This window comes from Ascaphus truei, chromosome 9 (assembly GCF_040206685.1).
Source record: "Ascaphus truei isolate aAscTru1 chromosome 9, aAscTru1.hap1, whole genome shotgun sequence".
NCBI classification, from domain to species: Eukaryota; Metazoa; Chordata; class Amphibia; order Anura; family Ascaphidae; genus Ascaphus; species Ascaphus truei.
In genome coordinates, this window is record NC_134491.1 from 42,859,754 (window position 1) to 42,884,273 (window position 24,520).

A 24,520-nucleotide genomic window follows, 5' to 3' on the forward strand; every position below is an offset into this window, starting at 1 on the left:
TGTTAACAGCTCAGGAACCTCCTCATTTGTACAGGTATTACCGCCTACACGTGTACAGTTGTCACCAGATTGATATTGCCACATACAGTAACTTGGTTTTTTTGTGTGATGTATGTAGATAATCAAGTTTCTGTATCCTGTTGGGTTACTACAGTTTACTCCCTGTCGGTGCACACAAGGATCTTTATAGTCTGTTTATGTACTGGGAAAATGAATGTCTTTGCACAGCCATCTGATGCAGGCCTCTCCAGCTTTGAAAGGAGGTTAACTACACCAGTTCAGCTGACCTGCTGAGAGGACACATTCTTCCACACTATGGTCCAATAAATGTATTATTGAGACTTTTTTTTTTTTAGATAATGTACACCTGTTTGTTTTTATAGCAGAAAACTTTCTAAATTCCACCAGTCCCCATGTTTAAATATGCAGTGATATGTATACAGACTGTTCTGAATCGCCAGGGTTCCAAACAAAGTCAATGGTTGTATGCCTGGTACATTGTATGACTGCCTCTGTAGTACTGGATGCTAGTGATCTGAAGGGATATTAAAATGAGCACCAAAAGACACTGTATCCTGTAATGTGTGTGCGATTGTGTACCAGGGAGTTATTACAGATTTGCTATCCAAAGGTTATTCAAATAAAACTATCAAATACTTTTTATTTGATATTTCTGGGTTTTTTTTTCTCTTTCTTTCAGTCTTCATGTTTTATACAAGAGGGGACACACTTTTTCGGACCAGGGACAATTTGTGATGTTTAAATGCATCCTTGTAATATGTTCATTTTGTACCTAGATGTCCTGAGGGAGCAAGAATACATTCAGTGTAAACTGCTGGCTGTGGTTAGAACAATACAACCAATTCATCACAAATTCAAAATATTTTCTCTAGTAGTGTCAAATTAATGATTTGCATAGCCATACAGGTCTTCAACTAGCTCTCAGTTTACACTTGGATATTGAGCCTCTGTTTTGGGGAGTGGGTCACCTTGGAGAACAGAGTGTAAAATAATAAAACCTCCTTTTGGTTTTATTCTACAGTTTAAAGCTGCAGTTCAGGCAATATCCTGCATGTGTGTTTATTTAAATAAATCAGTTCTGTAGTAAGAAAAAATACTTTTAGCATTTTCCGTTTTTAAAAAAAAAACAACTTTACAAGAAAATTGGTCTTTCATTCTATTTTAACAAGCCTATAGCAACGATTTACATTCCCCATATTTAAAGATGTCGCCAAACTTTGCCGATCAATAGACGGAGAACGAATTGACCGGCAGCTATGCAGTTCTTTAGGTAATTAGCAATTGCCCACATGAAACTATTGAAGTAAAAAAAAAAAAAAAAAAAAGACTGAACTGCAGCTTTAAAGGACATTAGGGTTCCTTTTTTTTTTTTTTTTTTGCACCATTGTTTATATGAAATTAGCCGATTGTACTGTATCACTGTCAGTCAGGTGCTTAATACAGGCATACCCCAGTTTAAGGACACTCACTTTAAGTACATATTGCCCAAAAGTCAAACGGCAGCTCACGCATGCGCCTGTCAGCACGTCCAGAACAGCAAAGTTGAACTCCCTACCTATATCGAAGCTGTGCGCAAGCGGGGAGACTATAGAGCCTGTTACACATGCGTTATTTACATCAGTTATGCACGTATAGGATGATTGCCGTACAGTACATGCATCAATAAGTGGGAAAGGGAGTGCTTCACTTTAAGTACATTTTCGCTTTACATACATGCTGCAGTCCCATAGCGTACGTTAATGCGGGGTATGCCTGTATGAAGTCTAAAATCGTTTGGACAATCACTGGAGTTGATATTGTATAACTGCTACAATGTAAGCTCAGTCCAATATTAGATTTGTGTGGAACTTCATCCAAGGAAGTGCTGCTACTTGCAACAACCTGCTGTCAAAACATGAATGTGTATGAATTGTGGTTTTTATTTTTTTCCCGCTACCCATGTAGTCCTTTAGCATTACTAATGCTTCTCATTTGCTATTCAATGTTCATTGATAATATAGATAATAAAATGATGCACATGTAATTACATGATGGAATCAAACATTCAACAGCTTTAAATAAAGGATCACTTTTTATATATGCAAACTTCCAAGTGTGGGACAGCGCTGCCCACTAAGATGATGAGGTTGGTGCACTTGGTGACTTGACTTACCTGCCAGGTGTGTCCACACCTGGGCACGCAGATGCTCTGTACTTGAGATCCCTTTCCTGAAGGACATTTCCATGTTGCTCCTGCACGGAGTAATCCACCTTGAAATGTCTCTGCCTCTGACACTGCAGAGGATGATTCACCTTTATACAGTCTCTGCTACGGCAGAGGATAATTCACCAACACAGCAGAGGCCAGGAATTCCATGCTTCCTGGCTGTGACCCTCACTTAAGCTGCTCTACAGGACTCTGTCCCTATCCTAGGGGGGCATCCCTGTAGCAGCCACAAGCTGAGGATGAGTAGGGCCTAAGGGGAGACTTCTGGCCTAGTGCAGGGGGCTACTTTCCTCCCTGCACAAACACACCCCTCTCTGTTTCCCAGCTCCTACTGACTAGCATGGTCTGTGCACAACAATGTATCTTTGTCCAGCAGGCGAATCTTGCAAGCCCTATTGGCTGCTGTGGCCTCATCTGAGCTCTAGTCCCTGTGGCTGCTGGGAATTGTAGTCCCTTATAGCCCTCTTTCTCATTGGGGCCGCGTGTGCTATGTCTACTGCGCATGCACGAGTCGCCCTGTGCCTGCACATCTATGTAATGGCCGCCGCTACTTGTATCTGCGCGGGCGCGATATCGGGAAGGCCCTGCGCTGCTGTAATGGCTGCAGCGGGTCCTCTGGGAGTCCCTGCGCATATGTGAACATGCGGCAACCCTAACATGGCCGACAGCACTGTACTGCGCACACGCGACTACACTGCGCATGGGCGAACTCCTGCAAGATGTCGACGCCCTGTTGCTGATGTTGCCGGGAGCCCCCGGCGATGCACTCGCCCCTGCAGCATCCCCTACCTGAACGAGGGTGAGTGAGGGAGAAAGGGGAAACCGGGGAGCTGGCTACATATATTTTAAAACTTTTATTCACTTTTTCAAAATTAATGGGTACAAAAAAAAAGGGGGTGGCTTAGCGGGAAATGGGGGGGGGGGTGGTACAGAGTGCTTTCAGATAGTATCGTGAAATATACAGTTGTATGGATATATATTTTTATATCATTATGCACTGATTAACTGACAACCAAGACCTATGCCAAACTAGGGGTACTCTAAAGGAACAAATCCTCCCTAAGGCTAAGGTCCCGTTGCACGCGTCCGCACGGCTGGCTTGCTTGCCGGCGGCGCGTGCAACTCGCTGTACCGCGATCTGCGGTCTACAGGATACTTTTCTCGGAGCGGGGGGGGGGCGTGGCCAAACGGGTTGGGGGGGCGTGGCCATGACGGGAGGGGACGGAGCGGGAGGTGGGCAGGAGTGGGAGGATTGACAGGGAGGGGGGGGCGTGGCTTGAGCGGAGGGACCCGCTACTCTTCCCCCCCCCTCCCTCCACGGGCTGCAGGTAAGTAAAAAAAACACACACGCAGGCACTCATACATACACACACACACACACACACACACACACACACACACACGCAGGCACTCACGCACTCAGACACACACACAGACAGGCACTCACGCTGCTTTCACTCCACACTCCTCCCCGCTCCCCGAAGCCTCTCCTCGTCCCGCAGCCTCTCCTCCTCCCGCAGCCTCCCCTCCCCATTGGCTCACAGCCACACCACGTGACGCGCCAACGCTAGGAAACACCATTCTGTTGTGTCTCCTAGCGGCTGACGCGCCACAGCGTGTAGTCAGCTGTGCAGCCAGTGGGGACCGGGACCGGCTTGCGAGGATTCCCCTGCTGGTGGGGAACTCGCTACATTGCCGCCCGCGCCAACGAGCGCAGCGGGTCCCAGGCCTACGTCTCCTGGTCAGAAAACGTATCGCACAGCAGATGTTAATGCCAATTTTTGACTATGGAGACATAGTATATGGCTCGGCACCTCAAACCCACCTTAGCAAACTTGACACCCTCTACAATTCAATTTGTCGTTTTGTTCTCCAATGCAACTACAACACATATCACTGCAAAATGCTCAAAGAAATAGATTGGTCATCACTCGAGTCTAGGTGCAAAGTTCACCTTTCCTGTCTTGCCTTTAAATTCTTTATGGGCAAGCTACCCAGCTACCTGAACAAGCTCCTCACCCCTACCACACGCAACACTTATCATCTGAGATCAGACTCCAAAAGACTGTTCATGGTCCCAAGGCTCAACAAAGTATCCGGCCGTCCTCTTACCGTGCACCCCAAAACTGGAACAACCTACCAGAGACTCTCACATCCACCACCAATCTAAGTTCTTTCAAATCTAAGGCTGTCTCACATTTTAATGTGGTCTGTAATTGTTACATACGCCCATTATATATATTATCTTTAACTGTGCATGCAATGTCTTGTATATAATGTATACCCTGCTCATTATGTAACTGTATTTGTAACCATGTATTATTTGTCTTAACTCTGTGCACAGGACATACGTGAAAACGAGAGGTAACTCTCACTGTATTACTTCCTGGTAAAATATTTTATAAATAAATGAATAAAGTGTAATAAATATCAGAGATGTATTACACAGGACCCCTGATAGGAATGTATAATAATAATATGTGCCCCTGCAATCAGTCCCAGTCTGTAATAGTACAGTAGCGCCTGGGTATAGGTTGATGGGACTTGTGTTAAAGGCTGGGAGCACAATATCAGACTGTTACCATGAGGAGTTGGGACACAAGCCTACGCGCCCCTGGCACGGACAGCTGTATGTTCCCGGGACACGTGGAGGGACTTTAATCGTGCCACGTGATGCCTCCATACTCCGCCCCCTCCTTTGAAGGTCCTCCAGTATCCCGGCATGCACCGCGCCATGGACACGTCGCTCTGGCACGGTCACAGAGACGCACAGAGCTCCTGTCATGGCTGCCGTGGAGTTGGCGGAGACGGGACGGGCCTGTAGGGGTTGAGCAGCCGTAGGTTCCCCGGTGCTGGGGGAGGAGGCCATGCTGAGCGGCGCGGGACAGCGAGAGTTACCTTGTGCAGTTACCGGCGCAGCCGTGGCCCTCTGAGACCTCGGACTCGTAGCAGCCTCGCCCGGCTTGCTGCTCTGAAGCCCGGGTTGGGAGTAGGAGACTGCCGGCGTGAGGCCTTGTCCTGCATCTCACCCTCAGGGCCGCGACGTCCTCTTCCCTCAGCCATGGCCTCCTGGTTCGGGGGCCTGGGCTCCGGCCTGGGCCAGTCTCTGGGGCAGGTGGGGGGCAGCCTGTCATCCATCACCGGGCAGATCTCCACCTTCACCAAGGATATGCTGCTGGAAGGCACGGAGGAGGTCGGAGGTGAGAACCTGCGCGTTATACAGCGGGCACCGCTCTATAGCCAGCTTTGTTTTGCAGACCTGTCACTGGTTTGTTACGTTGCTGTCACTTGGTTTCACTTTGTGTATCTTTATAAAGCGTCACCAGTGTACGCAGCGCTTTATAAAAGAGGGAATTATAATACAAGTGTAACAAACAAAATGGGAAAGGAAATCTCTGCCCCGGAGAGCTTTCAATCTAAGCTTATATTGGACTCCCTTAATCTTTTTATGGGATCCTGGCCCGAAGGGTACTATCCCCATCGACAACATCATAAACAGGGGGGCCTGGTCTATGCTATTACTTTATCAACATTACTTATCCACTCTCCCCCCGAGGCTCCTCTACTCCTTGTCCTCCTGGAACTTAACCTTCTCGAACTTATCCCTCCCCTTATATACTCTCCATGATGTGTTGATCCTATGACAACACAGGGTGGGGCGCAGTACATGCTAGCCAGATTCGTAACCCTTTAGAGGAGGAGGGGGGGGGGGGGGGGTTACACTAATAATAAACCATAAAAGGAGAAAACGAAGAATATATGCACTAAACTATTAAAAAAAAAAAAAAACCTGTGTGATCTGGAGTGTGACACCTATTTAGAAAATACTCTGTATCTGTGCAGGTGCATTCTTCTAGTAAAACCTCTTCCTGAATAACCTACTGTGAGCTCACCAAAGGTTTAGTGATCTTTATTCAGATGAAATTAAGTTAATACACAAGCTCTGAATTTTTTTAGATGGGCATTCCTCAGTCAAATCCTACTATATCCACCATCACAAAACTAAATGGAGACCCAGAGAAAGCTTGTTGGGTCAGAATAAAGCTATCAACAGGAAAATGCCCAATTAGAGTAATTGGAACCTACAATAAACAATGGCACAATATCACAAGAATCCTTAAAAAAAACAAAAAAAAACATTGGCATGTGGTAGTAGAAGATGAAGTCAGAGAGATTATTACACACAGAGCCCACAGGTATGAGCAAACATCTGAAGGACTACGGTCACTTCACATAGGAAACTGTGGTTAAATCAGGTAATCAAAGGATTGTCGTGTCCGTGCAGGGTTTGAAATGAGCTTTGGAGTGTTGTATTTCCTACAAGATGAAACACCTACCCTGAGATTAGTCCAGCTCTTTTATGGGTGACAACTCCCATTGTCTTGGATAGGAGTTGATGTTTTGTCTTGGTGTGTTACCCAATAACAGAGCTTGATAAATAACCCCTCCAGAATCCTACTGAGAGGTGCACCGTGCGCTGATCATGGTTCTCAAATAAATAGAGGTAACCTCAGAACTTCACTGCACAACAGGCATTATATAACCACATTAGTGTACTAGCTAAACTTATTGTGGTGTAATTTGGTATCTCGATTGTTGTCATGTCACGCGAATGCCTGACTCGACCATTGTGAATAATTTGGCTTTTTGTATGCATTCTGTTCAAGTGTATTGGTACAAATGTAATTGTCACTACTATTACTGAAAAGCAGCAGCTTACATTCTTCTTCGAAATGATCTGATCATATAATACCATACAGTCTGTAAATCCGTTCTTTCTAAGTAAGACAAGTTTTCGGAGGATCTGCATCCATGTTGTGTAACATTATTACTAAAGTGCTGTTCGCATTGTCGGAGATCTCTGAGACTTGACTTCTAGCTGGACTCCCATCCAATCATCCTTCGTGACGCCATATGTTCAGAATTGTTTGTCTTGCTGTCTATTTGTCATGCTGTTCTATTTGAAATGTATGTTTTTGTAATTGTGTGACAGTAAATACTGGCAATTGCCATTTGACATTTAGAAAAGTTTAAACATAAAATGTATTCCTGCATTTGTTGATTTAAAATACTAAACAGTTCTTCAACATTAGTGATGTGTATTTGCTGTTCCTTTTTCTTTTGAAATTGGCAATTGTTTTATATGTAACCCCTTTATTTCCAGAGTCTATATGTGCTGTTGCGGGGCCTGAGTCCTTCCTCCCTTAGTACCCCATAATTGGACCCCTCGTATAAAACCAGACAACGCTTGGGTATAAACCTGTGCTTGATGACCCCTGGGCAATCTTAATCCGGTGGCCCTTACTCTTAAAACTCTCTCTATACTTAACACACATATATATATATATATATATATATATATATATATATATATATATATATATATAATGTGCATGCATGCATGTGTATATGTACTTCAGTATTAGGTGCAACCTTTTTTATTTGGCCTAACAATTTGTCATAGGACAAGCTTTCAAGAGTTCTCTCTTCCTCAGGTCAGCAATACTGGTTTACAAAGGAATCTATGGCTAAGGCTGCAGCCCCGCAGAGAGCTGCAGGCGGAAAGAGAGGGGGTGGGGGGGGGGCGTGATGGGGGCACGGCCGTGACGTCACCCGGCAGGTTCGCCCTCATTGGCTGAACCACCGGTGGGCATGGCCTAGAGCTCCGTCGCGACTCCTGATCTCAATTTTCTTGAGAGCAGGAGAAACTGTCCGAGTGGCAGCCCCCCCTCCCAGCGGCCCAGCCCCATTGTGGGGCAGCTCTTGTCCCTGCAGCGTCCTCCGCAGCAGGCGCTGCAGTAGCCAGCGGGGACCTGGCCTAAAACAGAGCTTTGGAAAGCAGAAAAAAAGAGATGTAGGTAAGGTGGGATGAGAAAGGGATGTCTGAAGACATTGTTGGGGTAATTAAACGGTAACAAGGAACAGCATGGAGGGGGAAGGGGATGCTGTGGGGGGAGGGGAGAAATGTGTGGATAAGAGCATTGGCAGAGCAGGCATGATAATTACAAACAATTGTGATAGTGTGTGAGAAACCCCATATCTGCATTAAGTCCTCTTGTTTAGGTGTCAGTCTTATCATTTTGAGTTCAAATGTTTTCCATACTTGGGTGCATTTGAACATTCCATTGAGGGTTTTGATTTTAAAATCATTTATAGAATGATCTGGTTGTGAGAAATGATGTCCCACAGGTGAGCAGTATCTTCCTTCTTCATGGTGTTGTATAGAGTGTCTGTGCATATTCATTCTGGCTTGAAGCCTTTGACATATATACACATATACGCACACACACTGAGGATGCTGCACTATTGCCCCTTATGTTGGTCCTAGTGTGAAAACTACTTAGACCTTCATTATTGCCAGAACTGTGTTGGAGCTCTTATCTGAAAATAACGGTGATACATTTGTGAGATGTGTCTGTGTGTAATACACAAAAGATATTCGAAAGTTGCGGTAAAGGGCCTCCTGGCTTTCTGTTATCCGGTCGCGCTTTAACTGCCCGGTAAGTATTAGGATCTCTCTTGTTGTGGGCTCGTTCCTCGTGCGACGGCCGGGTCACGTGAGCAGTTCGCCCAATGAGGGCGAATCGCGTCCAACTACAGGGTACACATCGCTCGAGCAAAGCATGAAGCCCCTCCCACGTTTGCGCGTGTGCACTGACCCAGCCTAAGGCTTGTTTTACAGTTGCCGCGCGTGTGCTAATGCTCGTGCACGTGAAGCACACTTTTTGTGTGCACAGGTCTGCTGTGAACGAAAAGTGGGCGTGGCTATGATGTCACACCCGGCTTCTCACACAACCACAAGCTCAACCTGCATCCAACCTCTTAGACACATCAATACCAGTCCCACTCCTCTTTACCAACCTCTTCTCCCCCTTTCTCCCTCAGTGATTCCTACCACCCCCTTCCTCCCCTTGGAGGCCTCCCGCACCCCTCCCCCCCCCCCCCCCTCTGAGGGGTAGATTAATCAAGCTGTGTCGGCAGTTAGTGAATCCCGGCGGCAGAGACCTGCTCACTGTGCGTCTCATATTCTATCAGATGTATTTTTCTTTCTTTTGTCTCCTCCTTTCTCACATCCCACCTGTCATGTCTAGGACTGACTACCACAGACCTTTACAACTGAAGATACAGAACTTGCCCTGCCCCCGGGAACCCCTCTCCCCCCACCCCCAAGCCTATCCCAGCCACGCTGTGATTGGCTTGGCAGTGTCACGTGGCGCGGCAGCAGCGCAAAAATATAAATTTTCATGTATTTGCTGTGATCTGCCACGCCACCACTCACAGCCATGCGCACGTCTGACTGTATCAACGTCAGCCTCCCACAGCCAATTGTAATTGACGCGCGCATGGTTGCGCAAGCACTATATTACACACCTAAGACTGTCACACTATCTGTCTCTGACTGATGGTTGGTCTCCAGATTCCATCCATCTTCTTATTCAATCCAATACCCCCAGTCATGTGTTGCCAGGTAGATCAAGGACAATGTCTCTTATTCCTTATCGCACCATGTGGTAGGTGGACAGATTAATTCTGTGTTGTCCACAGTATACATATATTTGTAGCAGTGGCTACATATGTCTAAAAATATATAGTTCTTTGTTTCAGTGGCTTTCATTTTACCCTGTGGTTTTAGTTTTTCCAGGAAATAAATAGAATGGCTTTATACATTCCAAAAGTTATGTCCCAAGGAATAATATCATAGTGATATATATTTTAAGTTGATCTTTACTATTCCAATAATTTGAATTACGAGACACTTTAGGTGATGAATACTGAAAATAATTACCTCAAAAGAGCAAATAGAAATGTAGTTGCAGCTTTTTGTTTACATTCGTTAAATGTCTTGTGTTCTCAAAATTGCTGAATATTTTGTGCTTCAGATGTTAACACAGAACTGCACGTGTCTAACGCCAAGCTCAGGGACATGGAAAGTGGCCAGTCCATGCAGAGGTCAGAGGTAAGTATTTATATGGTTTAAGTTGAATTGCAGTTAACTGCATCTAGCTATCGCTGTTCTAGGCAGTACGAGGTCTGACTAATACCGTTTTCCTTAATTGACCAGAATGAGAGACTGAAAAAACGATGTACTGAACTGGAAGAAAGACTTGAGGCAGCAGAGCTTCAGGTGAAGCAGCAGTCCCTGGATTACAGGAATCAGCTGCAACAAAAAGAGGTACAGTGATGCATAACCTCGCTATTACAGAGTATCAAACTGTGTGTAAAGTTAGTCCTATCAGAACCTTGACAAGTTAATGGCGGTGTGTTGAAATGTTATATCGGCAGGTTTAATAAACACTGACCATTTAAAACTTTGCATCTTTAATCACTGCATGAATATTTGCAGACAGTACTTGGATGTTGTTGCATGCTAAACACTAGCATTGGTTTTGAAAAACATTCTGCAAGTGGGACTTAAGTTAACAGATTCACTACCACGGAGAGATGTTTAGTTTCACAGCACTATGCCATTTGTAATGGGTTAAATCTGCTACAACAGCAGCTTAGGGAAATCTATTTTAGATTTTCAGCATGGTACGGATCTCGTTAATTGCAATAACATGTACTGACTGACTTTAGTGCCACATACATATATCTGTAGTAAAACATTTTTTTTTTCTCTTTACGTACAGGTGGAAATCAGCCACCTCAAAGCCCGGCAGAATGCACTTCAGGATCAAATGCAGAAGCTGCAGACGGCATCCCAGTCGGCACAATTAGCCGGTGTCTCCCTACAAACCACTACCTCTACTTCCTTTATGCCTGGCGTCCGATCTCACGTGTCCGCTTTCCAGGAAGATGACATGGACTTTGGAGATGTTATCTGGTCACAACAAGAAATAAACACATTGTCTAATGACGTGTCAAGACTTGAAGCTGAAGTGGTCCATTGGAAGCAGATGGCTGAGGTGGGATGTTGCGCTTTATGGACTTGTTGAAGATTGTTACATCCAACATCCTGTTGGTGATCATTAAATTAATCTGGTTATGTGAAAAAAAATTGTGCAGAATTTTGTACATTTGGACCACAATCTGTAGTATTTTTAAAAGATTAGATAAATAGCAATAATTTTGGACGTCTACAGATAAAGCAATTTGATATAAAGCAAAACTGGTTAGTTCAATACTTCTATACACACTGCTGCTGAATCTTTAACGTTTTTTTTCACCATTATTAATATAAACCCATTCATTGTTTAAAGCCGCAGCTAAAACGTACTGTTCTTCCCCCTTTTTTTTTTTTTTTTTTTTTCCTCCAGGCACCCAAAGTTCAAGGGACACAGAAATCTGATCCGAACGAGAGCTGTATGTTACAAAATACTGTTAAGGTACTGTAACACATACATTTATATTTAAACTACTCAGCTGGCAATTCATTTTAAACCGCAAGAAGTCTCCCCAGATCGTCTTGTGATACCAACATTAATAGTGTGCTTCAGAATTTGGTTTGTCCAAAGGGATTTGCATCTTATAATTCTATCGTTGTTTAACAATATTCTAATTTGTTTTCATTTAACATACCTGAGAAGAATAACCCGTTGATAAGACCTTGCTGGGGTTTGAACCTGCTCAAGATTTCATAGCTGGTTTAATTGAATTTGGATTAAGACGATAATTTCTCCGTACTAATGTACTGCAGTTCTGTAGGCGCCTGCCTGTAAGACCTTATCCATGGACACATAGTAACTGCACACTGCGGTCTGTGTGTTACCGGGGAAACTGGAGCGTTTGTTTCATGTACTCTTTTGTTTTGACTGAGGTCTGTACCCGGTAATTACTGCAAAATGTTATTTGCCAGCACCCCAGAAAAGGTAATTGTGCTCATTTGGCTCATATTTTGTTGTAGGAGCTGAAGCAGAAATTAAGCCGGGAAATAGATGAGCATCAGCATGAGTTTTCCGTTTTGCAAGATGCACATCGGCAAAAGTTAGCAGAGATCACCAGGCGGCACAGAGAGGAGCTGGGGGAATACGAGGAGAGAATTGAAGAGCTGGAAGAGCAATTACAGCCGGGTAAGGGGCTTTTATAATCTTTTGTTTTTCCGATAACAATCTATTTTTTATTTTTTTTTTGTGAAATACTAATGCACCTAGTTTTAGATAATTCCTTTTTTAGATTGGTGTGTCTCCAGATTTATATCTAGATATATTCTGTTGTGACACCATTTGTTAATTATTTCCCTGTCCCTTTGTTACAAAAAAATAACACCTGAAATATGTATTTTTATATAAATCCATTTATTGAAAATGAAAAAGGATGCATGGAACACCCACCCACGTGTGTGTGTGTGTGTGTGTGTGTGTGTGTGTATGTATATATATATATATATATATATATATATACATACACACACACACACACACACACACACACACACACACACACACACACGTATGTATGTGTGTACACACATCTTTTTAATAACTCGCTGCCTGTTTCTTACCATGTATATTTGCTATGAAAATAATTTCATTCATCGGCGTCTGTATTCGTTTGTTGCTCTTTATTTACAGTATTTTGTCTTTAGGTAGCAGATCTAGTGGTGTAGTTGATCAATCCAAAGTGTTTGAGTTGCAAAAGACCATTCAAGCACTGGAAAGTGAGAAGGCTGCAAACATACAAAGCATACAGGACTTGCAAGATGAACTAGAAGACATGAGCAAGGCGATATCTTCTGCTGAGGAGGAGAAAGTTGGCATACTAAAGGAAAAACAGCTTGCAGTGGATGAAAGAAATGAAATGACACATGATTGTATAAGACTGAAATCTGAGGTTGCCGAGTTGCAGATTTCTTTACAGAATCAGGACAGTTCAGCTCAAGTAACCGCTTTACAAGAAGATGTCCTGAGACTACAAGAAGCATTGTCTGGTGAGGGCCGGTTCAGTATGAATGTTATTGTATCATTTACCGATATCTTTGCATTAAAAGGCCGAGAGTGCAGCACTATTTCAAAAATTTATTATTTTGTGATTAACTTTGATTGGGTTTTGCAAAATAACCATTACATAAGAATTCTAAAGAACACTAGCACTACGTGTAAATATTTAATGTAAAAGCGTAGAAACACGCATATATATCTAGCGGAGTGCTAAGTGCATAGGGAAAAGAAACCAGAAACAAATGTTACCTCTAACCGCAGCACCTGGGATTGTAGCAAAAAAGACAAAAAAAGTCTATATTTGGTATTATCAATTACTTTGTTGTATTAAAAAAAAAGTATTCAAAGGCATTTGTACACCGTATGCGATTACTGACAGTTCAGGAATTGGCGGCGGGGTGGGGGGGAGAAATAATAAAAGAAAAGGTGAGGGGATTTTAAAATTTGCAATAGTAAACAAATTTGCATTTACCTGGGACGGCATTCTGTTTCCAAATCTGTCCATGCTGCAAACTGGTTTGTAAGGGAAAGGGTTAAGGTGTAGTTCTACTTATCTGTTAAAGTAACAATTGTACGAACGAGTTTGGCATCTGTAGCATTTGATATCTGTGTATTTCAGATGCAGAGAAAGGAATAAGCCGTTCAAACCAGGTAACTTTCTGTTTCCTTAACGCTTGCTTTGGAATGTGTTAAGCGTTGCTCAGATGTGGAATTGAGATGTAGATTGTGTTTTGCAGCATGATGGGAATGTGCAAGCAGAGAACAAGCACTTAGTGGGGCTGGAAAGTAACCTGCAGTCTCTTCAAGAAGGAAAGCGACGACTAGAAACAGAGAAGGTATTTTTAGTTTATAGTAGTTCAACTATCCACCCCACAAATCACACAAAAGTGATCTCTCCATCTCGTTCGCAAATAGGCAAAAATACAGCAGGCACCCCTATTTCCATAAAGGGAAATGTATTCTCGACTGGGAGCCGAAACATCGAGAATAAATGTCACCGTGTGGAACTTGGAGTGCCTGTCCAGTTTTTATATAGAGAACGCTCCTCTAATAGGACAGGAAGGTTGATGTACTGAAATAAATAAATCACTTTATTTAAATTACCTGCGTGTGTTTAGTTCATATTGAGATAATACTGTATATGCCCAATTTATAGGGCGATCCCGAAAATAAGGTGACCCTCTAATTTTAGAAGCAGCTGGAAAGACGAACACACACTGTGTCTCTTTGCCTGTGTGTGTGTGTGTCCCTGTCTCTTGGTTTGAGCTTCCTTCCACAATCAGCGTGGCTGCTTCAGGCCCCCAGGTGTAGCTACTCTGTTTTGCCCTCCTACCACATACATCCGACTGCTGATTGGCTTGCAAAGTAGGCGGGCCCGATTTATAAATAGAGTATCTACTTTTCAACTTAACTTTATTTATAAAAATTGCCTTATAAATCGGACAAAACCGGTGTGTGTATATATCTATGTATAAATCTATATCACCCAGATCACAAGAAATGAAAGCACTCTTAGGCCTGCTCTGTCATTAATTTTAGGTGTTTTGTTTCCCATTAGAGATTTCTGGGATTTCTATGGCTATTATGCTTTGGCAGAAGATGTTATAAAATATTTTCCCCAAATCTGTGAAATTAATCTGACCACGATCTTGAATTAAGAACCTATATTTTTTATTTATTAATTTAAGAAAGAACTACAAATGGAGTTGGAGCGCTTTCAGTCGGCTGCAAGCGACTCGATTATCTCCTTGGAACAGTACAGAAAAGAGCTTGAAGAGAGCAAGCGCAAACTGACACGCAGTACCAGTGAGAACCGCACCCTGTCGGCTGAACTAGAAGAGCTTGATAAGCAGAACCAAGAAGCCATGCAGGTAAGGAAAGCGTAAGGTAACGTTCGGGGGGCATTTATCTAGGAGCTGGTGTGATTAGGCTAGCATTAATGGGGCGTTTCTGTGTAGGGCGGAAGTGGACAAGGAATGTTTTTAATAGGATGAATGACACGCTTGAACACCCCTTCCTTTCTTTTTTTTTTTTTTAACTAAACCAGACAACTGCCCCATTCCTTGAAATACACATGAGCGAGACCCCCATAAAAGTAGTAGTTAATGCAAGGTCGGCAAGCCCCGCAAATGCATCTTCATATTTTTATTTCGAAAGAAAACCACTATATTTCCCTCTGTAAAGATGTTGATTGCGCTCCTTCAAGGAACAATGTTGCTCTTGATAAACTTCTGCATTCACAAGACTTCCTTAAAGAGGCAATCAGCGCCAAACTTAAATTTATATATATATAAAACATTTTTTTAATATATGCAGCCTTTAATTACCTTTATTGAAAACTAATTACCTAAGCTGACGATTGATTTTTTTCTCCCGTGATCGATCATCAAAGATCCTGCTTCCCAGGGTTCACTAAATGGCTGCCTTTTCGTTTCAATCAATCCTTCAGTCAGTGTAACTCAGCAGCTACAATGTATCTTTATATTATTAAGGTAACATTGTATATTGTTACGGTTTGCAGCTCAAACTGCTGGGAATATTGGCAACAAATTATAACAAACAGGAAAGTGTTGCAAAGATCTTGCACTGCTGGGGAGCGGTGTTGAAACCTGCTATAGAAATCAAAGACTCCGTATATTACAACTCGTTAAAAATAGCATTAAGAGTTAAAAAAAAAAAAAAATTGTAAGCAGTATTATCTAATACAGCGGTGCGCAATCTTTTCTACTCGCGCCTCCCCCCCCTCACTTATCTTCTCTTTGGCTCCCGGCTTCAAATGATGCCGCGGGGTCACGTGACCCCACAGCATCATTTGCCGCCGCGTTGCCATGGCGACACATCGCCGAAGGTAAGTGAAGTTGCAGAGGCCTCACGCCTTGGGGGAAGAGCGTGGTGCCCCTGCAACTGACCGCGACCCCCCTGAATAATCTTGCGTCCCCCCCGTTTTGCGCACCGCTGATCTAATACTACAGAACTGATTGTTTTTTTAACACGTAGGACAGTGCTATTGCTCCTATAAAACTGTTTAAAGCATTAGCAACAAGAACAAAAAGTCCCGTATAATTGACCTTTTATCTTCCTAGTTAAAAATATAATTGTGAAACGCTTGTATTTCAGCACCTGTTATTGATGAAGGATCAGCTGTCTGAACAGCAGAGCGATGCCGAGGCGAGCTTTGGGCAGCTGAGAGAGGAATTAGAAAGTGAAAAGAAAAAACTGGTGAAAGTTGAATCTGAAAATATTGATCTTCATAAAGAGCTAGAACTGCAGCAGGAAAAGCAGAGCCACAGTGCGTCATCACTGAGCCATTTGCACACCTCTAATCAACAGCTTTCAAATACAGTGCAGGAGCTAGAGGATCGCCTTAAAAACGTTGAAACCTCTAGTTGTAGTATCAAGAGGGAAAACGCCGAACTTCAGACACAGTTAAAGCAAGCAAATGAAAAGCTTTCAATAGTCCAGCAAGAATCTGCTTCTAATTCTCAGGATCCGATCTATAAGGAGAGCGAATCTGAGATTGTAAAATTAAATACTCATCTTTCTGAGGTCAATCAGTTAAACGAGGAGTTAGATAAAGTCATATGTGATCTTAGGATGGAAAATGAAATGCTGCTTTCAACCCAAGAACAGACACAACTGCAGCTGCGCGACGCTATGGATGCGTACCGCAAAGATTCGCTAGAGAAACAGACCGTGATAGAGGCGGCCAGAATGGAGAAGGGGCAGCTAGAAGGGGAGATGAACCAAGCAGAAAGCCGTCTACTTGAACAAGCCCAGAAGTATGAACGTACCATTGAAGAACTCTCCAGTGCTCAGAAAATGGACACGTCCTCTTTGCAGCGGGAGCATGAGAGGCTCGTTAAACTCAATCAAGAGCAAGACTTCCAACTAGCAGAAAGAAAAAGACATATAGAGCAATTGGAAGCAGATAATGAGGAGACCAAGGAGATGTTGACCAGCAGCTTAGATGGACAAAAGCAGCTAACAGAGCTAATAAGGGAGAAGGAGACATTTGTTGATGACTTTAAGAAAAGGAATTGGGACCTGCAGAAAGAGCTTGAACAACACTCAAAAACCTCTAAAGAATGTGATATTTTTAGACGGAGCATTGAAGAAAAGGACAAATGTCTTGCATCCATGAAAGAAGAGAACAATCACTTGAAGGAAGAGAGTGAACGTTTGAAAGACCAGCAGAGCAGATTTCAACCCATGGTTGAGCCTAAAACATTGGATATTATTACAGAGCTTGAAGCTGAGATAACACAGCTAAATATAGTCCGAAGTAATTTAGAAGAAGAGGTGAAACTTCAGAAAAAGGCAGTGCAGAAACAAAGTCAAAATACACTGCAGCTGCAGCAGTCCGTGCAGGAGAAGATAAGAGAGATGGATGAGGCTAAATTACAGCAGAAGCAAATGGTGGATACATACGAGAGACTGCTATCAGAAAAAGACGGGGACATTTGCAGTCTGCAGAAAACCAATGAACTGATAAGCTCCCAGTTGCAGAACGAGAATGTGATCCTCTCAGAATCCTCTGTAATTCTACAGGACACCAAAGTGCAAACAATCAACAGTGACAATGGTCATGAGAAACATGATTTGTCAAAAGCGGAGATTGAAAGGTTGGTGCAGGGCATCAAAGATCAAGAAATGGAGATTAATATGCTCAATGAGAAGAACATGACTTTGACAAAGCAAATTGATCAGTTGTCCAAAGATGAAGTTGGCCAACTGACTCAAATTATTCAACAGAAAGACTTTGAAATACAAAGTCTGCATGCAAGGGTCTCCTCCGTTAATTATGTGCAAGATATCGTTTATTTGCAGCAGCAGTTACAAGCCTATGCCATGGAAAGAGAGCAAGTGTTGGCAGTTTTGAGTGAGAAGACAAGAGAAAACAGTCAACTCAGAACTGAGTATCATAAAATCATGGACGTGGTAGCAGCCAAAGAGTCGGCACTACTGAAACTGCAAGCTGAGAACCAAAGACTGTCGCATAGCCAGGAGGGAAGCACCCAGGAGATGTTTAGGGAGACCATTCAGAACTTGTCTCGAATTATTAGAGAAAAAGACATTGAAATAGATGCTTTAAGTCAGAAATGCCAGACTTTGTTGACAGTCCTGCAGACGTCTGCAGGAAACAGCTGCGAGCCTGGGGGTGTTAACAGTAATCAGTTTGAGGAACTGTTACAGGAGCGGGATAAACTCAAGCAGCAAGTAAAGAAAATGGAGGAGTGGAAGCAACAGGTGATAACTACTGTCCAGAACATGCAACATGAGTCTGCTCACCTCCACGAAGAGCTGCATAAACTTCAAGGGCAGATTGCAGCTGACGGCGATTGCAATTCGAAGCTGCAAGTGGACTACAATAACCTGATTCAAGGCTATGATCAAAATGAGACAAAACTTAAAAGCATGAGTCAAGAGTTGAGTAATGTACAGCAAAATATAGGGCAGCTTAATAGCACTAAGGACCTTCTTCTAGGAAAACTGGGTACAGTGCAGCTTCAGGCTGGTGCATCTGCTACCATCACTCTACCAGAAACTCCCACTGTTGGGTCTACTGAACAGAAAAGTGACCAGGTTCTACAAGACTGTGAGCAGCTGAAAACCGTGGTGCAAGAGAGAGAGGCGACTATAAGGACTCTCCAGGAAAATAACCAAAGATTGTCCGATTCCATGGCTTTAACATCTGAACGGGACAGGAAGGGTCAAGAGGAAACGGTCTTGGAGATGAGGCAGATTAGGGATAGAAATGAGATCTTGCACAAGTCCCTTAAAGAAAAGGACCTCTTAATCAAAACCAAAGGCGACAAATTAAATTCTGTAGCTGAGAATCTGCGGAACAAAGAGAATGAAAATGATCTTCTGAAACAAGCCGTCACCAACCTCAAAGAAAGGGCTCTGATTTTGGAAATGGACACCCGTAAGCTGAAGGAAGAGAATGAAAAAGTGGTGGCGAAAGGCGTGGAGAAAGAAACGGAGTTCAGGGCATTACACGAGACCAACATGCAGTTCTCAATGATGCTGAGAGAGAAGGAATTTGAATCTCATTCCATGAAAGATAAAGCGTCTGCCCTTGAAAACCTTCTTAAAGAGCGAGAGCAGGTTTGTGCATCATTATTGTGAATAATAAATCATCACTTCATTTGATGGACATTTAGTTATCACTTCCCCTAAGAATTTACACTTTAATTAAAAAAAATGTGGGTAAAACGTGTGACAGGTGGTTTACATGCATCCATCTACTGCTCTTCCCAGGGTTTTTTGCTCACGTATGATTATTATCATGGACATTAAAAGGTTGGTTATAGTGCACATGTATTTACATTTTAGACCAAGTAGCATACTTTATTTCTTTACTTTGGAAAATCCAGAAGAATCCCCAGCCCCCCAAATAACATGGAAATGGTCCAGCATTATTACTGAAATGTTTTGTTGCTGTAATTGATATTCTGTCCTTGATGGTGAGCAGAGCAAAACCGCAGGTAATGTAGTATTTCTGCAGGTAAAAATCTTTGTAATGACCCTGCTCAAAGTATTTGAGGGGAAATGGGAATAAATCAACATGAAGCTGTTCACCTCAGAAGAGATCCATAAACCTAAAACAACCTGTTAATATCAGCGTTTCAACATGTTCTTCTTGCTACCATTCTATAACGGCGCTGAATGTCGGTATTTCTTCCGTTAATGTGTTCTATGAATCGCCACTCCAGCGCTGCAGGGAGGTGTATGTTAAGCTTCACAGAAGTCCTCATTCCTTAATCTCTCCTGTTGTACACAGGGAAAAGCCGGTGAATTAAACCAACTGCTGCATGAAGTGAAGTCCATGCAAGAGAAGGCAATTCTTTTCCAACACGAGAGAGACCAGGTTATGTTGGCACTGAAGCAGAAGCAAATGGAGTGTGTCGCAGTGCAAAACGAGGTACGTCCACATGTAGGCCGGGTAATCCACGCGCTGCAAACCATGTTAATTAATATTTGTTTGTTTTAATCATTTAATGTTTGCCTAGAATTCTTTTTATGTAAAATGTACCATATTAATCCTTGGGAAAAGATCACCGGCTGCATCATTGCTTTGCTTTCGTTGCACAATGATTCCAGCTCATTGAACGGATCTCCAGCTATTAATGCAGCTATTCCATTTCTAACTTGGTTCCTTCCCATATTACTTTGCTTTTGTGTGACACATTTTACAGTGTCAACAGCATTACAAAACCATTTAAAGATTCTTAAGATACACACCCGAGATAAAATTGTGTTTTATTGCATCTGAAAAAGAGATGAACGGAGGACATATTGTTACTGTCCTTGCTAAAATTACTGTTACTGTCCTTACTAAAATTACTGTTGTGAAAGTGTGAGTAATCTAGTGTAATGATTTAAAGTGCACAAACTAGTATACTGCTCTGTGTCTATAGGTTACTTACCTATGTTCTGTATACCAATTCAGTAAGCTGAGCATAACATACATAGTGTATCTCTGTTCAGGATCTGGGCAGATGGAGTTTCATCTTGTTTTTCCTATCTCTGTACCTATTTACACATTCAGTACATGCTAAATATTCCCAGGTGCAACATTTCCGGGATAAAGAGCAGCGGCTAAACCAGGAGCTGGAGCGGTTACGCAGTCACCTTCTAGAGATGGAAGACTCGTACACCCGCGAAGCACTGGCTGCAGAGGACCGAGAGACGGAGCTAAGGAAGAAAACCGCAATGTTAGAAGGAAGACTGCTATCATCATCCACTGCTGTGGAAAATGCAAGGTAATCCCTGATTATTGCTGGGACACGCAGCACGCTTTGGACTGGACTTGTCTGTATCTGGGAGAAAAACAAACATGACCTCCTTGCTCGGGAAGGAATTATAATGTGAAATTCCTTTTCTTGACAGTCATCAAGCTACAATGCAAGTGGAGTCTCTGCAAGAGCAACTCAACCTGATCTCAAGGCAGAGAGATGAGGCGGTCCTTCAGCTTAACCTCTCACAGGAGCAAGTCAAACAGTATGCGCTGTCACTGACCAACCTGCAGATGGTACTAGAGCAATTTCAACAGGGTAAGCCAAGCAGAGCTCTTTAAACATGTTTGCAGTGTCTGCCAACTGCATTGTCATTCTAATTCAATCATTTCAATAAGTCACAATTTATCATGTAATATAGATGCCAGTACTGGCTCTGGGATGCATTTTTTGCATTAAAGCGCAATGTTGCAAATTATGAATACATTTAACATATTTCACTGGGTAATATCCACAACGGCAAAGCTTTTTCTGCATGTTCCGTATTAAAATAAAGTAACCGACCCATGCTGGAATAAGATAAAAATCCACAATCCACTTTCATTCTATTTTTTTTTTTTTAATAGAAGAGAAAGCCATGTATTCTTCTGAGCTAGAAAAGCACCTGAAGCAGACGGCTGCGCTGAAACAGAATACTGAAAAGCTAGAAAACAAGGTCCTCTATCTGCAGGTAAGAGGTCGGCGTAGCAGTCTGCACTGATCATTTTGTTTTACCTAAAGGACCTTTCCCTTTGGAAAAAAAACAATTCCCCCTAGGTGTGAGGCAGGGGGTCTCCAGAGCTGCGCAGTGTTAATTTCGGCTCCGGGGACCCCCTGCTCGCCGAGATATTTATATCGGAAGTTGATGCCAATATGACACTTCTGTTTAAATGTCCCACGGGCCACATGGGATGACATCACGGCTTCCCATTGGCCCGTGAGACCTTTATACAGATATTTTCTGTGCCGAGCCGCAGCTTCTCCCGGCCGCCCTTTCAGATGTAAGTATCTCGGGAAGCAGGGGGTCCCCGGAGCTGAAATTCGCGCGGTTCAGCTCCAAAGACAACCTGCTTCAAACCTAGTCAATTATGTTTATCTTTAAATAGATCTCCCCTTTCCAACACTGTTTTTATTGTTTAAATCTGGAGCAGTGGCATGAGCCCAGTGCGGTTTAAAGGTTACAAAGATAGCGTCAGAAGCTAGAGAACAAGAACAGACTCGCAGGATGAGGGGAAAGCGGGACGTGCTTGGGGGTAAGATACGAACGCAGGGGGATTCTGCGGGGGTTACTGCTGTAAATGTATTGCAGTCTTTATACTGTTTTTTAATTTATAAGACTCTGTGTATTCACATTGCTGCAGGATACGGAATCTAAAAGGAACCAAAAACTGCATAATATCAGCTTTGATGAGGAGTATCGTATATATCGGAAACATATCTCATCTTTTTGGAATTAATTTGAATTGGAAGTTCAATGCGACACAGATAATATAGTAAAATATAAGATGCAGCTGCATTGATGATAGTATCACATTGTATGTCCCCTTATTACCCCGGCTTGCTTATCACTGCTCGTTTATACAGAAGCGGAGATCTCCTGCACCTTCAGGGCTCATGCTCTGTAACAAGACGAATATTTAATAGCTGCCAAACCGAGGAAGGTGAATACAAAACGAAATAGATTTTTAGCATCAAAACATTTTAATCACATTGGCCCTTTAACCGTCTCAAAAATATATTTAGTGGCCGATTTGTTGATGGCAACTATGTGTTCTATTCGTTCATTTAGAATCTTGCATGTTTGGATACAATGTCACATGGCTAAAGGTAAGATACTGTGTGCAACATCAGAGGTGGCCAACTCCAGTCCTCAGGTCAGGTTTTCTGGATATCCCTGTGTCACGGTAGACTAAGCTTATTAACACTTTACCATCTGGGTTCTTTGATTGAATAAAGCATGAAATACAATAAATAGTATTTATTCACATAAAGAACACACAGCTTGAATGACAAAAATATCACGAATAACACACTTACTGGAATGGGGTCAAATGAAATTAAATGTCCATGGAAATCAAGTCTCTAGGCATCAATTCCCAAACACGGGTGATGCGCAAAAAGAGCCGTGTAACAGTCCTTGGCTAGTGGCGCTGCCTGCAACCACTCTTACTACGCCGAATGTAATATTTCCGTTCCCCCGATGCAGGATTAGTTGTCAAATCCGTAGTCCCTACGAATACTGGAAGCTGGATACAAATCTTTAGTTGCGATGAAATAGTCTCTGTACCGCTCGCTGCAGCTTAGATGAATCAGATGGAACTTCTTACAAGATGGAACTTTTAGTTGGAACTGATCTCTGATTGGCTGCACAAATCTTTATAGACACACAAAGCCTATCCTTCTACTGTGCAGCCAACCACTGCGTGGGAATTACTAATCTCACCTATGGGCCCACTCTGCCAGTACTTCAGGTAGCCTGGCAGAGGCTTCACTGTATGATGGGAGCATGTGCCAACTTCCACCGCTTAGCATATCTAGCCAAGCCTACTTCCCTGGACATCTGTCAGGACAAACTGTTCCCCCCTCCCCACTTAACACCTTAGCCTGTCAGTCCCAGACACAGGGGGACCACATCAGCAGGGGGGCTCAGAAGTCTAGATTATGCATGTCTTACTCCTGGAGGTTTCCTGCTAAGCATTTCAAAGCCCAGTAATACACACCCTAAGTGTCCTCTCCTGTTCTGGGCTGAATGAAGGAGAATTGCCTTCTGTCTATAATGTCAACACAGATAAACTAGGGTAGCTTTAATGCATCAATTTTTTATAATACATTTGCCCACTATGACTCAGGGGAACCCTGTTACCTGACTTATACAGCTGATGCCTAGCATTACCCTCGCCCCCTAACCCCTGGGGGGAGAGACATAGGCATTTTTAATAAATTTGCAGTATCACCACCCTTGCTGGGTTGCAGAGCTGACATTCTACATTTTAACTTAAAATCCCTTATTCAGAAAACATTGGCACCATAATTCATACAGTTAACACATGATATCATTTCCCCCGGAACCCCTATACTGGATTCAGGATACATTGGCATTACTTGGGCTGGGTCTCTTTATCCTAGGGACCCTGTATAGAGTGTGGGGATATACATTAACCCCTTATGCCCTGTGTAGTTTGTGGGTATTCATTAACCCTTAATACGGTGGTGTGGCCCTCTTATTCCTAGCAGGGCGCATATAGACAGTTTACACACTCACAGGACTGCAGCCAGCAGTTGGCTGCAGATCTGACACTCTACGCTTTAACTTAAATTTGAACCCCTACAACTCTGTTAGAAGGCCCTTATGTTTCCCGGGCACATTTAGACAGTCAGCCCTGGACCGCAGAACTGACACTCTAAAAACACCTTTTATGACTCAGGGGCACCTAGCCAGGTAGAATACCTTTATTTTCGTGGCGTAGATACTCCTTCACCGTCACACCCTGCTTCAGCACAGGTGGCTCAATCCATGGCTCTGTCAGACTGAGCCACTGATTGAGCCACCTGTGTTGAAGCAGGGACTGACCCGTTAGTGGCCCTTGAGGACTGGAGTTGGCCAGCCCTGTAACTACACTAAGCTGTAAGTCATTATT

General features: G+C 43.1%; 1 protein-coding gene across 2 annotated transcripts in view; it reads left to right on the top strand.

Moving 5' to 3' along the window:
- The first annotated feature begins 4,953 nt into the window (after nt 1–4,953).
- Nucleotides 4,954–24,520, top strand: part of TRIP11 (thyroid hormone receptor interactor 11) — a 31,978-nt gene continuing 12,411 nt past the window's right edge. Inside the window, exons 1-16 of one of the 2 annotated variants that reach the window (XR_012803883.1) lie at nt 4,954–5,427; nt 10,108–10,184; nt 10,290–10,400; nt 10,858–11,133; nt 11,485–11,553; nt 12,072–12,237; nt 12,753–13,094; nt 13,724–13,755; nt 13,842–13,940; nt 14,793–14,975; nt 16,222–19,212; nt 19,889–20,029; nt 20,677–20,870; nt 20,998–21,161; nt 21,470–21,573; nt 22,031–22,135. Coding sequence is in view for 1 of the 2 variants with exons in the window: in XM_075614530.1 (XP_075470645.1) it covers nt 5,289–5,427; nt 10,108–10,184; nt 10,290–10,400; nt 10,858–11,133; nt 11,485–11,553; nt 12,072–12,237; nt 12,753–13,094; nt 13,724–13,755; nt 13,842–13,940; nt 14,793–14,975; nt 16,222–19,212; nt 19,889–20,029; nt 20,677–20,870; nt 20,998–21,161; nt 21,470–21,573 (5,088 nt within the window). In the remaining variant the exon portion in view is untranslated. The remainder of the gene's footprint in view (nt 5,428–10,107; nt 10,185–10,289; nt 10,401–10,857; nt 11,134–11,484; nt 11,554–12,071; nt 12,238–12,752; nt 13,095–13,723; nt 13,756–13,841; nt 13,941–14,792; nt 14,976–16,221; nt 19,213–19,888; nt 20,030–20,676; nt 20,871–20,997; nt 21,162–21,469; nt 21,574–22,030; nt 22,136–24,520) is intronic. The other variant, XM_075614530.1, reaches the window with a different exon arrangement.